Genomic DNA, 15,045 nt, shown 5'->3' with positions numbered 1-15,045 from the left:
CTCTTTATCTACTATATCATTACCATTATCTATGTCTGCTATCATTATATTGTCTACATTATCTACTCTATGAATAGCTCGTTACCTCAGAGACATTTATGAACTACTCTTTAAGGATTAATTATCAGTTAATTCTTTAGTAACTACTGACACATTTGTGTACCAATTTATGAAGTGTAATGTGCTCATTCTTCACAGCTCATTGGTCACAGCTGGCTGTAGCCGATGGACAAATACTGTGTTATTGTGTGTTCAGATCTGTTAAGGATAATAAATGCACTAAAATACCAGAACCTTAGCAGATCTGCAACACTCAAAGCTGCAGGCATGGGGTAGGTAACAAAATATCTGATTCTGCAGTGCATTTATTGATTTTTTTCCCCCCACTAACTGAGTAAAGTTTTTAGGAATTCTACCAACATTATTTTATTGCCAAACCTTCAAATGCCAGTGTTGTTGTATTTCCCATCCCCAAAACACAAACTGGAAAAAAAAATGCGCAATATGCTGGTTAGTAATAACTTTGCTTTGTTTTTGCTTTTGTGCTGGTTTAGATTAGCTCATATGTAGCTGACATTATTACCCTGGCCAGGCCATGAGCTAATAAAACACTGAAGCACGGTTTGTTTATTCAAAGCTGACGAGACGTAAGCCATACAGACGAAAACAAACTACAGTAATATTTCGAAAGAAAATTTCTTACATTTATCATGGATACATGCTCCTTTGCTCCTGCAGAGAAAACTAGAGTGGGCAGCTCACACTAAATCTCTGTCTGAAGATAATATAATCGTATTTGCACTTCCGTTTCAGTGACACGAGCAAAAACATTTTTCTTCTTCACTGAACATGTTTCAGCTCAGTTGGTGCAAACCACAGGTGTTGCTAATCACATTAATGACAGCGCCATTATTTACAAGAGTACCAGGAAGTCATGACAGTGTGACAACCCACAATCCCAGGACGCTGAAGGGAATTCATCCAATAGAATTGCATGAACAATCAACTTATGCAAAAGTTACAGCTGTTATCTCTAATGACTCTGAATTGACTGGCAAATGATGGTGTTTGTAATTATGTTAATGAGATTATGTGGGGTCAGCATGGTGGTGTGGTGGTTAGCACTGGTGCCTGCTAGGTCCTAGGTTCGACTCCACCTTGTCCAGGACCTTTCTGTGTGGAGTTTGCATGTTCTCCCCGTGTTTGCGTGGAGTCCAAAGTCACTAGGGTTAGGTTAATTGGTGATTCTAAATTGCCATAGGTGTGAATGGTTGTTTCTCTCTCTGTGTTAGCCCTGCGACAGGCTGGTGACCTGTCCAGGGTGTACTCTGCCTCTTACACTATGACAGCTGGGATAGACTCCACCCCCCACCCCTCTAGTGATGGGTCGGTCGCGAACGATCTGGCTCTAAGAGCCGGTTCTTTGAAGTGAACGACGGGAGCCGGCTTCCGATAGTGAGCCGTTTCTTTTTTTTCTTTTCGTTCTTTCCTTTTTTTTTTTTTTTTTTTGGAAGCCGCACGTGATTGGTTAAGATGAATGGTAACATATGATCGTCTACACTGAGGGGGAGGGTCCATGGACACACTGCAGTGAGTAAACAAACACTGCAAAAACAGAGGGAGGGGCTCATGCAAAATGTGCTTGGAGACAGGAAAGAGCCAGAGGAAGTTAAGCGTTACATAGAGGCTACACGCGGGAACGGTGAGGAAAATGAGTGACGGAAAGCGTAGCAAAGAATGGAAACATTTTAACCTTATACCTCCAAACATGTGGAACGAGAAACAGCATACTTCAAAACTGCCGTAATACCACTACATGACTATGAAGTGTAATTTCTGAGCTTTCAGGAACAGTTTGAATTTTTTCGATAGCAAGAATGGTGGCGGAGTTAAGGTGAAAAGCCAGCTGATCAAGTTCCTTGGACCAGCTGACTCTGCGGTAAGACGTTCGTGCCTTGTAAGGTCAGTAAACCCGCGATTCAGCAGCGCTTGCCTGGCGTTAAAGGATTATTCTGATAGACAGAGTGTACACTGCAAATTTAAAATTTAATATCGAGCAGGCGGCACAAACAACCTACATAGGTATGCTGTATACGAATTGTTCATCCCTCAGTGTAATTAGAAGAACAAAACAGGGCAGGTCATCAGGCTCAACTCCTCAAAGGCCCTTGTTTTTTCTGAAAAGAGCCGGAATTCCCATCAATACACCCCTCGCAACCCTGAAAAGGATAAGCGGAAGAAAATGGATGGATGGAGATTATGTGGACAGAGGACGACTGCAAGGACAGAGGGCTGTAACTGGGCTGTGACCCTCATCAAATCCTACTAACTTAACTGCTTACAGTTATATTGCATTTGCAGGTAACAGAGCACAGGAGAGGAGCCAAGAGTGGGGCACACAATGGATTGGATGGAGCAAGAGCCAAAACAAACACAACCACCACACCCACCCTCTTCTTTCGATTAAATGCCTAACACCCTATCAGCCACAATTCACTGATTTATTCACACCTGTGTTTTTCCATCTGGGCCAAATGGTACTTAAGGCACCACAAGTATCTTAGTGTTGTTATTACAGACTCGCCCATTCAATGCACCTGTGATACCTGCTCTGAGAATGTGAAGATTTACCTAAAAATCACTCTGTTGGAAGCATCAGCAATGCTTTGATTGTCACACTCCATAAAATCCACACATTTTTTGTAATTAGAAAGCAATAAAAGCAGATCTAATTATCTGTGACGGATATTGTTTATTTCTGGGTCATATATTTATTCATCGTAGGCCCTCATTGAAGCATTTGAGCACATTGCAATAACCACTAGGGAAATTACATGTCACTAATATGAACATTAGCTCAAATCTGCATCATATTTAAACTTAGTAAAAGTGCCAAACGGCTGTCATAACTGTCCCATAAACTACAAGCGTCCTTCTAAGGGCCCCATGCAGCTCCCATGGCGAAGCTGGAGAACAGATTGACTTGTCAACACTGTCCTGTCAACAACCTCTCAGTCATAACGTAGCGGTGGAGACCACAGCGTCATTTCAAAACACACGGTGAATGGATACGGCATGGAGGGTGTCTCCAGCAAAAATATTCTCACTCAGAGGTGAAGGGGACATGTACCGAATGCAAGACATTCGACATGCACGAAAAACTCTGAAACTGCCGCCCCGGCTGCTAACACTCCCAATTTCCAGGCACAGAAAAAGTCAAATTCAGCCGAGGGAAAAGAAAAGTCATAACTTCTTTTCAAAGACGTTGTTACGCTAACTTTGAGGAAACTCATCGAAGGAGAAAGTAGTGCACCACAGGGCGAATCCTTTAGACTTACAGCGTCCCCCTCCTCCCTTCCCCCGAACCCGCACTGAAGCGTGTCCGCACCGTGATAACAACGTTAGTTTCACCCTGGCTTTAAAAAAAAAAACAACTTACCAACAGTTCTTGAGCCTGACCCCGAACCAAGCAGAAGGTACCAGATCCACATCATACGGTCGCTTTTTTCTTTTGCACCCTCCCCTCCCGGCCTATTCTTGCTGTCCTGCCCCGCTGCAGGGCAAAAACTGGGGGCAAAAACTTCTCCGATGCAGCAGTTCTTGCCTGTTTATGCTCTTGAAGTCTGACTCCGCAATAGTAAGAGTACATACGGCGTGGAAGAACAGTTCTCCTTGGGACAGCCGTAAGGTATGGAGTCCAGTTTGGGCGGGGGGGAGGCATGCAAGCTGGAGCTGTAAGGGGCTTCGAGGTGGCGGTAGGCAGGCTGAGTTAAGTCGGTCGTTCGTGTGTTGGTGCTGAAAGAGAGGCGGAGTCGGAGGAAGAGAGCCGGCGAGCAGAGGCCGGTCAGTCCGGGACGGCTGTTCCCAGACTGCGGACTAAGGTCAGCTAACGGTCCCGTATGGGAAGTAGGAGTTGTTTCCTTTCCCCATAACTCCAGTGATATTAAACTTAACCAACTTTGCACCCATTCAACAAAAATGGGTGAAAGAAGTAACTGGAGGCAAATAAAAACGAGGATCCAAGCTACTGTTTTCCTTGATTAAAATTATATGAAGAATTTAAAGGAAGTAATAGATTAAAATAAATTAATGAATTTCAAAAACCTTATATGAGAGTCACCTGAAGGTTAAAATGTCCTTTTGGCCTTTTTTATTTTTAAGTAGCCCCAAAGCTAAAAGGTAATAACACCAACTCCATCTATCAGGGAAACTTAAAGCTACCGGATTTCAATAGGATTTTGAAACTCTAAAAAATACATATGGTAGCAGATGGCATTTTTTTTTTGTTGGGGGGGACTATTTGGAGCAATCTTATAACAGATGGTTAGCCTTGACGAAAGTTAAAAGAGGAAAACACTTGTAGAAAATCAACCCCTGAATGAATTTGTGGTGTTGGCACAAAAGCTGAAAATCACAGAGAAGGACATTTCTCCTTTACTGCGTTTCTGGTGTTCCAACTCAGCTCTAGTAACTTCCACACAAGCAGAAATGCAAAATTTACCAACCCATACAGAGCACTAGAGGATCCAGCACAAAGCATAGGCCATATACAGAGAGACATGGAAGACAGTAAGAAAGAAAGTAATCCCGGTGCTTTAGTTTGGTGTTTGCATGTCAATGTAAGTTTGATTCAATTAGAAAGAGAGAGGGAGAGGGATGGAAGGACAGAAGGCTTTACCTATCAAACCTCTTTTTATCATAGAACTGCAGCTGTGTGCACGCAGGCAAGCTCGCTTCAAACGAACCCTTTATTTCGATAGCAGGTGAACCTGGAGGCATATGATTTGGATGAGGCCCAATATCAGACTCCTCCAGCTCACTTTATATTCATCCAAACACTGCCTTATCAAGCCACAGCCTCGTGCAGACTCAAACTCGTGGGAAGGGTCCTGGCATGTCAGTCGGATCTGTTGAAACTTTGTCAAAGATTCCAGCTTGATAGTTTCTGCAGGGGCCTGTTGTCCCTGTGTCCCCCTATTGTTTCCTGTTAGGCCTTATGCACTACATTCTGGGGCCTGATGCTACACGGGTGTACATGTACACTGAGGCACCACACTTGAAAAGTTTACATTTCGCAGACTTAAATATTTCAGTGATCCCTACAGTTAACAAAGACAGACAGAAGTCTCCTCAACAGAAATTCAGAATACAATCAACACTAATAAACTAAATGCTTGTTGAAGAGGAAGAAGATTTGTCAGCCAATGTTAAATGGGTTTTTATTCCGCTCCCCTGGAGATATCATTAATGTTAATGCTGAGCTGTCTCACAAATTATACAGCCTGATCCATGAACCAGAACGGCATAATCTGTTTTGGGGGGCTTTGCCCAAGAGAGCTGCAAGCTAAAAGCAAAAAATGTGCTCAGATACATTAGTGATTGACACACAGTGTTTCAGTAATGCCCATCAATTAGTTTAGGCTATCTATAAACAGCTCAGACCTAATTAGCCGCTGGCCAACAAATGGACTCGTTAGGGGACATTAAACTCTAATATGAAGGTTGTTATTGACTTAATCGCAGGAGAAACCCAATTAGGGGCCAAATTTGGAAAATGACTCTGAGGTAGTGTGTAGCAACCTGGAATGACTTTGCCTGTGGGCGAGTGGTGGCACTGAGAGAAAGATTCAGCCACAGACGCAGGGAGAGGTAAGAGGATGTATAACAGAAACGACACAAAGAGTGTGTGTGTATGTGTGGGAAGAGAACACAACACTTACAGAGCAGTGTGAAAAGAGAGTGAGTAAGGATGCCAGCGGCAAGAAAAGTATCAGGAGGAGGATGAAGAAAGTGAGCTGGAGAAGGTGAAAAAGAAGATGTGGGAATAACGGATACTGTGACAGAAGGAGCTAGGAAATGAGAGGGAAAATATATTTGACCAAAATTCCCCTCGACTCCTCAGATGTTACCTCACATAACAGAGACTCACATGCAAGCTGTGATGCACTACTGAAGGTAAATATAGCGTAACTTTGCCAACAAGAACAGCTGAGTCCGCTGCCATGGAGGGCTTTGCTAATAAATCATTTTATCTAATGAGAACGTGAGCTGAAGGTGAGAGAGCACAAATATAGCTCTTGAGAGCTTTAGGATGAAATGTCCTTGTCATGTCAGACTGCCATCAAGGTAGCTGTGAAATGCCAAGGCCCCTCAGGGACTGACAATGGCAGATTCACTCTCTAGTGTGAGTCTCTTCACATTCATCTCATATTTAATAACCAGTGCTCTGATGGGAAGGACATCTTTGTTTGTGAGTGAGTGTACGACTCAAAAAGCGATAGCGAGAGAAAAAAAAAACAAGATTGAGGGCACATCAGGGAAATGATTTCAACAAATGTTTTCATTGAGCCATTAAGAAGTTTATTTTAGTGACTAACTGAACTCTGCACACTCATATATTCATGCTTGGGTGTCAGAAACATGAACATAGTTGTGCACTGTGGGATACTTGCAGAGGTTTGCCACACTCAGTCTCCTTCATGCTCTCCCAAATGCATTAATTAGGTTAATTAAGCATTGATCACATAATTACTCAATTATGTGATCAATGCTGTGTTCCTTTGACATTAGTTAGCAAAGCTGATGTCTTCCCTGCTGCTGCTACAGGGACATCAGATAGGCATCAGCAATTGAATCACAGGGAGATATGCAGAGTAGCTTTTGTGTGTGTGTGTGTGCGTGCGTGTGTGTGCGTGCACATATGCATCTATCAATCTATAGCACTCAGGCTTAGACTCAAAGAACAGATATTGATTTGGGATTTCAGAGATAAGGGCCAATAACAATTTAAGAGAGAAATGCCTGAAGCATCAACAGTTACTTTCTTAATTAATCTAGATTTAACAAAAAAAAAGTGCAGACTGGAATGGGTTACACATTGTAATAATTTGTTAATAAGTTGTAAAATCAGGATTATGGAAAAATATGACAAACATAGCATAGTATTATTATAATGCAACACAATAAAAGTGACTATTAAAAATAAGATCAATACCTGAGTTATTTAAGTCTACTGATTTAATTCTGTTATGGCAAGTTGTAAATACAATGGCACATTAGACTATAATCAGAGAAATAATAATGTATTAATTAAATGTAATGTTTAGCAGCAGTTTAGCATAGACTGGAAATCAGGACTATACTGCAATCTTATTTTGTCTATATTCTAACATAATGCAAAACAGGCTCAATGTGCTCTGTGGTAATCAAGCTCCCAAGGCCACTGAAGCCCATTATCACTTCTGGTCTCCAAACAACAGGCAGAGGCATCTCTAAATAACAGCATTAAACAAGGTCAAGCCCAGCTGAGTGATGGGCAATTTCTCTTGCTTATACATAATTACATTGCGTTAACTTTGAGCAGTCATCAAGACTTCATCCCTTGGATTCTGCCCTTGATATTAGAAAAAAAATGTTATCTCAACTAGTGCTTGTACAACCTTAGATGTCACTCTCAATGATGAAATTACTGTGAATTGAGTTTAAACGACAGTTGATTAGAGAGAAAAGATACACCAGGGGCAGCTTGTCAGAATGAGCCTGTCCTCCGTGAGCATCTATTTACACTCAGTTGCGCTCTGAACTAAAAGCATGTAGAATACAGTCGTGGCTGTTGGGAAAGCTGTTAGCTTTTCAGGTGTTAGTTCATAAGCTGAAAAGTAACTTAGCTAATAAATATCTGTAGTAAACACTGAGATATTATACTGAAAACTAAAATGTTCAATTTGTTCCGTGTTGCTAGATGGAAAGTCGGCGGCTCTCTGTGTGCCAGTTCATCTAGCACACGGTGAGAGTACATGATCTGACAAGCTGCCTCTTGTGTATCTTTTCCCTCTAATCAGTCATCATGTAAACGTCACCTGTACATGATATGAAATTTTACTGGAGAGCTGAAAACCTTGGCCTACCGACTGCAACGTGAGGGTGTCTTCTGGGTAACTTGATTGTAAGGAATAATGCAACATCTGTTTAATTGTTGAGCCATGTAATACTGAAATGGTTAACCTCAAAGTGGTGCTCAGTCAATATTTACAAAAGATCAGTCTTGAGCAAAGTGATGGAACAGCAGCCCAACACTGAAGGCATCGGGGACCTGCTGAATAGTTCTAGCTGAAGCAAAATTGCTCTAGTAGGAATAACAATCCTGTTTTGACTACAGAATCTTAGTTATCAGAAGTAACATTAAAATGGGCTTCAGAATAAGCTGAACTGAAGAACTGAACCCTTTCCATTTTGCTTCACTGCCTACTGTACAGAGCAACACGTGACTATCAGCACAGACAAAATCTAATAAAATATTTAAGAGAAGGAATAGGAATATCTCAGAGAGTGAGCCAGAGAGTGGAAGAAAATAGGACAAGGACAGACGAGAGCATCGGGGCCACAAGGGTCATGTGATGGAGTTAGGCCAGGATGAGAAGAGGCAGCAGTGCTCCCAGCAGGCTTGGCCTGTTTTATAGCATTTTGGTTTGGCCCACTGCTCACACCCGTAGGCTCTCTTCATTTATTGGACCACCAACTGTCACAGGTGTTTTTTTATGAGCAAAAACAGGCCATGCCATACCCTAACCCATATATGTATATATATATATATATGCTCCACATATTTGTGTCAGATAAAACACCCAGGTTAGCATCAGGAGAGTAACTTTGACAGTATCAAAGTAAAAATGTATGTCTACGAAATGTTGAAGAGAACAAGTACGTGCTTGGAAGTGAGTGACACATTAGAGTACTAAAATAGTGAATTAGAATAGAAGGAGCGGCAGAAAGCAGCTGGGGAAATAGAAAGTTGGAAGAAAGAGCTGGTTCACACTTGAAATTCAGCAGTAAAGTACATAAATATAGGTGTCTGTAAAATGGTTTAGGAGGAAAGGGAGCATTAAATATGTTAACTAAACAGAAAGTTATGGGCACTAAGAGAGGACTCATCAAGAGCATGACAGACTGGAATTGGTTCAAGAGACTAAACACAGGGTGGGGTGGCAAGCAGTGAAACAGCATTGTAACTGCCTAAGGTTGTAAAAAAAACAAGACTTGGATTGAAAGCAATAGTTTATGTCTGGGTGCAGTTAGAGCATGCATATTGACCATGACAAGGGGGGAAGTTGGGTTTGGAAGGGTAACAGTCAGCACAGTGAGGGGCTGTCAGTCAGGCAAGACCAGAAAGATCTGCAGGACTCAAGGATAGTAAGGAACAACACATCACGGTTCTTGCTCAAGCATCCCTGCTCCCGGCTATGGCTGGAGCAGTGAGGAGAGAGGAGGGAAGGGGGGGGGAAACAGAGCGAAGGCGTTAAGGGGGCTTGCTGGGAACCGGGCCTTTGATCACAGGGTGAAGAAATGCCAGCTCAATGCCCGCTGCTGCTGGGTCCCAGCCCTAAAGCACTATGGGAAATGTTCATATTCAAATATCAGCTTATTTTCTCCCACCACATGCCTAATTCATTTTTTGGCAGGCAAATAGACTGAAATCCATGCACGTTGCCTACACACGGAAAGACACAAATAAATTGCTTTGTTCTGATGACTTGCCCTGGGCAAGCTCTCATTAGAGTCATTGCTGTGGAGCTTAAGGCCACGACACGCAGCAACATAGGGTGATGGCATTCTTCAAACACAAGCATACACATCTATTTGTCAGCCACTGACACACTCTGGAAAACAGGTGGTGACCAGAAGTGTTAAAGTAACTGCAGCAGAAAAGTGAAATGTATTTGAAATATTGGACATTTTTTTGATAGCATGATTCAGGGCCTGTTCGTGTTTTCTACTGATCGACAGCGATGAGGCCATTCAAGAAGAAATGTTGTTGTGTTGATGTGTGCATGGCCACAAAAGATGCTGGAAGATGAAAAATTCTGTGCTGTAGTAGAAAGCTGCTTAGCAAATTTTTGTTTTGTATTTCCCTGCCCTGTCAAGCATGCCGGAGGCTTACCCTACTGGCTGGTACAGAGGTGTGTGTGGGCCAATAGGGGTTTCCCACCTGCTGTTAGGAGGGATAAAAAATGAGTGGAATGAGCACAGCTTTGATCGTTTCTAATCCTCAAAGGGGGTGGAGGGGTGTCGGGGTTGTGTGTGGGGGGGCTGGGTGGGTGCAACCTCTGCGTGTTGCCAGGGAAAGGCCAAATCTAGCATTTTGGAAGAAGAAGGAGTTCTGTTGAATGTTTGTGTATCGCAGATATCATAGCTTAACTGCACATACTTGAAATGATTATTTACAAGCTTAAATTGTTTATGGTTGTGCTTTTTTTTCTTTTTTGGAGAATAATAAAGTGGGGAATGATCCATCCGCATCTGATAGGGAGGAAAACTTTGTATTGCTCGACCCTGTTATGACTCCAGAAGGCGTATCAACTTTAAGAGCGGCTCTTCTACCCACTCTCTGTCAGATTTTTAACAGCAGTCACAGCGGTAGAAGCATTCAGGTTACTATTATGTTTTCTAGTACCTCTAGTTTCCTGATATGTGCCAGCCACTTGTCTACCTGTCAAGTCTTTGGATAGTGATGAACACGCCTATACTACAAATGTTGCTGGAGCTTTACCCTCTTAAGTCTTTGGATCCTTGGCATGCAAAAAACTTACCTGCCTGCTTACTCTCCAAGGGCCTCCATCTCATCAGCTGCAGACCTTGTACCTTGTCATCTGCCTTCTGAGAAACATCTTTACATATTCTTGTGTTTTGTAAAATATACCCCTTGAACTTTCCTTCAGCGTTGCACTTCCATCAAGCGTCCCTGCTCCCGGCTATGAGTCTGCCGGTTCTGGTAGTAAATCTAAGGACACCTCACAAACCTGTAAATGTCAGTTGCGTGCAAGAAGCACTGCCCTCTGTCTTTGTTTCCCTGTGGATAATTGAATTGAGAAAGTCTCATTAAAAAAAAAAAAAAAACACTGCTGGTGGCGCCTGGGCTGAGGCACATGCTGAGTCTGACCTTTTATCATAAGAACAATTAACATCACTGGATGCTCATTAAATAAGACGGCCATTTCATTATCATTACCTTAATGGCACCATTCACCAAGTTGCTCCGTGAGGTTGACACTGGGTTAAATGAGCACTGCGACTGGCAAGGATAGAGAGGGGCTTCAAAACAGTTTTATTGCATCTACTCATTATTCCACTCAGACATACACAAAGGATTCTGTATACTGTGGGAGTATGACTCAAGTGGAGTGTGGATAAACAGATACTGGCTCTCAAAACAAGCTGGTTATTCATGTTTCCCTGAATGATTAGGTAGGGGTTTGAGTGAGTGAATTTGCATGCACATTGTTGTCATCTGTTTGCCCGTTATTTACCATGCAAGCCCTGCATAATGGCGACAGTGATGCCATGTTTGAAGTGATTACATGCAGTTTTAGAGATGGGCCTTTTGTAGTCGGAGCCTTCTCGACACATGCGTACGCGAGAGATGAAGCAGAAAACACAGATGGAGAGAGAGAGCTGTTTTTGTTGTGGAACTATATGAAAGCGTAAAAGCACAATCAAAGGTGCACTTGGTATTCCACCCAAAGGGAGGGATCGCAAGGCCACCGAAACGGTTCAAGCTACCTTGGGACAGCTCCAGCTCCTCACTTCACAATCCAGTATACAGTGCGACCCTGCAGGGTACTCGGACGGGTGGTTAAAATTGGAACACATTCATCTCAATCCCCCGCCTGCTAGCACTAATGGATGTTAGCCTGTTTTGGAGAGACAATGAAATCGAAGAAAGACAGGATTTCAGGCTCCCGTGGACATGAGTGAAAAACACATTTAATCCCTTTGTGCTACAAGCCTGTATGATGTACGATTTGAATTCAACAACAGCATCTTCTTAGCCTTGAAAACAAATCTTTTCTTTCTCACCGTTGTTTCAGTAACCCTGATGTGTCAGTTTAGTGCAGTCATTTCCGAGAGTTGCATTACTTTTCATTCTGCTCCATCTCCACGTTGTCTGCTCTTTCTGATGAGCCCCATGTCCCATTTCCCCTACTACAGATAAAAGAGGCATCAGTAATGCTAAAGGATGATTAAATACACACTGCTCGGCTACCCACCAAAATGTAGCTGCCTCGCTGGAAAGGTGTAAAAATGTCCCATAACATTTGTAGTTTTGCTTTGTGCTCTCTCTCTCTCCACACATCACAAGCCATTTTCTATCTGCAGTAGCTTCACATAGGTGCTGCCACGTGCCTTCTTTGCTGTTTTAGTTTCTCTACTTTCCACGCGTTTCAAAATGCACCTCAGTTTATGCACCACTTGTTATGTTTCTCTCTACTTGTATTGCACTTCCCCTTGAGATCACAAACGGAAATCACAAACTGAAATATCTGTTCTGCCAATTTGCTGCTCCGGTATAGAAATCCATTAAAGATCCCAGATGTCTGTAGGTTTAAAAAAACCAAAAAAACTTCTGATTTCCCCTCTTCTGGCTCATGCTTGCTACTTTTACTTACTATCTAACCACCATGAAATACTATATGCCATTGTAGTTTATTGATTGTAGTCTCTTAGCTGCAGTATTGCAAGCAAAGACTGGATTTTTGTGCAGAGGAAGTATTCCCAATGCTGCACATATACTGGAAAGTTGAGTATTTTTCTCTACATGTAGCTACCTTGCCATGGAGTGACACACACATCAACAGAAAACAGGAAACAAGGCATTAAATCATGTGTCTTAATGCGTGTCTGATTCTATACAAGTTTCATTTGAGAGGATGAAAAATCCCTTGTTGAGACGGAGACTTTTTCTTTCTTTCCGAGTACATAAATGCATTCATGTTTAGTTAATGTCTTATCATTGCCACATCCAATTAGGATGTGTTTTTTAAGCTGCTTGTCATCTTGATTAAGCAGTCACCATGGGGAGTCTGCTGAAGAAACATTTTGCGTGGGCGGGAAGTACAAGGACAGACATAAATACAACATGTCAGTAAAGAACCAAATGGATAAAATTATGTTGACTGGGCAAATTCTTAGTGATACTCACATTCCTCTGTGTATAATTTCTTCTTTTTTCTTGTCTTTTTGATTCACTGCTCCTTCCAAAACAAGCTTGAGTGAATATTGTAGTCTACGTGATGTTGTAAAATATAAATTTTTTTAAAAATCAGTGATTAAATATGTTGTACATCTAGACATCAGAAAAGTATTACAGTGCACTGTTTGTTCTTTAGCCTAACTGGTAAGCTGTCTTGTAAATCCTATCTGAACCTAAAATGAGCACACACCAATCTCACAGTATAAGCTTTATCAGTGTAAATCATAGACGTGTTTGCCTGGAAGTTCCTCACGCTAGCACGAAAGAGCAAAGGAGCTGATTTGTGCAAAGATAACCATGAGAATTCCTGGCACCATCATGATATAGGGCCCTGAAATGCATGTTTAGCTCCAACTGATCTCACAGGATACCAAAAAGCAGGAGCAGCAGAGCAGTTCTACACAGAGTAGCTGACTCCAAGCAGGTTTTTCTGAAGAAATGAAAGAGCTTTACGAGTTGCATACAGGTAGGTGCTTGGTGGATGGAAAAGCACATGTAAATTTCAATGTACTATTCCACTTCAGAGGGCGGCTAAAACCCAACAGCAGACTGTGAAATAGAGCAGATTGCTTCTTTCTCAGCTGAAAATGGTTAGGATAGAGAGTGATATGCTTAAATTTTGCTTTTACATTTTTCATTTCTGAGACATATGCTCGGCTTGCATGTTAAAATCATAACAGATTTATTACCACGTGCTTCCATATATTCATTTTTTGATGGCATTGTTTAACAGCTCTTTTAAAACTGCCAAAAAAAGTATTTGTTCTTGGCACTAAGTCATGCAACCTGTATGCCAAACTCAAGCAAAACCTGTTATGTTACACTTCATTAATCACCACGATGAAATTTGTCTTCCGTGCTTTACTTCATCCACTGACCCAGTCACAGTTTTTTAGCAGCACTGGGCAGTTTTGCAGCAGCATAAGTCCAGGCAGGCAGAAAGGCGTCCAGGTCTGGTTCAAACCCAGAATCTACAAGTTGTAAAGCATCCAGCTTCTCAGGTTTTGGTCTTTATTGAGTCTGATTATTTTTAATTATTATAAGCATCAAGATTTTATTGTTAAGATTGTTGTTCTTCTTGCAGATGAGTAAAAGTGTGCCCCAAAACCAAAATTAGGCCATCAGCTTCTATTTCAGTGCATTTCAGCAATCTATAAATATTTTACAGAGCCAAGCCTCCTTTTCTTTTTTTCATAAATCATACTGCTTTTTTTTCTTTTAGATTGTTTCATACAGATTTGACTTGCTTCCCTCTGAATGATGCGTTATTTAGGATGCTATTTTGGTAGAATCTTTTTTTTTTCTAGGAACGCTTGATGAATGGAGGCCACTGGCACTAGCTAACAAACTGCAAGGAAGCTGTTTGTGCAACAGGATTCATTTAATTCTGCTGCTCTCATGCACGTGGCTCTACACATTATGCAAAGCGGTGGCATTTGATCTCAGTGTTTTAGAGGGAAGAGAAACAAATAAATTGGATGAGTAACACAATGCCCCTGCTGTAATCTAAAGGCCAACACAAAAGCTTTTCAAGCTTTTCTCAGGTCCAGCATACAAAAAAAAATGCTCTCTTTTTCATATTTGTCGATTTTATGTGGCTTCCAGTTTACTGGAGTATTGTTACTTCCTACTTGAACCCTTCTACAGTAAAATATTGTGTTTTTTAATTCCCCATATTACTCATACATACACACTAGTTACTATTAGACCCTAAGAGATATGTTCTTGCATTTCTTTATACATTAATTTACATCCTAGTAGAGCTTGTAGATATGCCAACATCTTATGGTTACAGCATTTTAAATGTAAAAAAAAAATGTTGCTTTTGGATTCAGTAAATTTGATAAGTTAGAGGTTTGGGTTTTTAATTGCTTTTTTTTTTTTTTCTTTCTTTTCTTTTGTGTTGGCCTTTATAGAGACCCACTGAAACCACTTGTATTTTTCTGCAATGTAAAATTGCAAGCTTGAGCTATTTGAAACTTGTTTAGCTATCCCTCAGCAATGCAGTGTAAAAAAAA

General features: G+C 41.5%; 1 protein-coding gene across 1 annotated transcript in view; it reads right to left on the bottom strand.

Annotated features, from left to right (window-relative positions):
• ldlrad3 (low density lipoprotein receptor class A domain containing 3) overlaps positions 1–3,806 on the bottom strand; it is an 88,860-nt gene extending 85,054 nt beyond the window's left edge. The window contains exon 1 of the mRNA XM_030730556.1: positions 3,440–3,806. Within this exon, the coding sequence (XP_030586416.1) occupies positions 3,440–3,494 (55 nt within the window). The 5' untranslated portion in view covers positions 3,495–3,806. The remainder of the gene's footprint in view (positions 1–3,439) is intronic.
• Positions 3,807–15,045: the final 11,239 nt, after the last annotated feature.

The sequence above is a fragment of the Archocentrus centrarchus genome, chromosome 6 (genome assembly GCF_007364275.1).
Source record: "Archocentrus centrarchus isolate MPI-CPG fArcCen1 chromosome 6, fArcCen1, whole genome shotgun sequence".
Lineage (NCBI taxonomy): Eukaryota > Metazoa > Chordata > Actinopteri > Cichliformes > Cichlidae > Archocentrus > Archocentrus centrarchus.
This window is presented reverse-complemented; position numbering and strand designations above follow the sequence as displayed.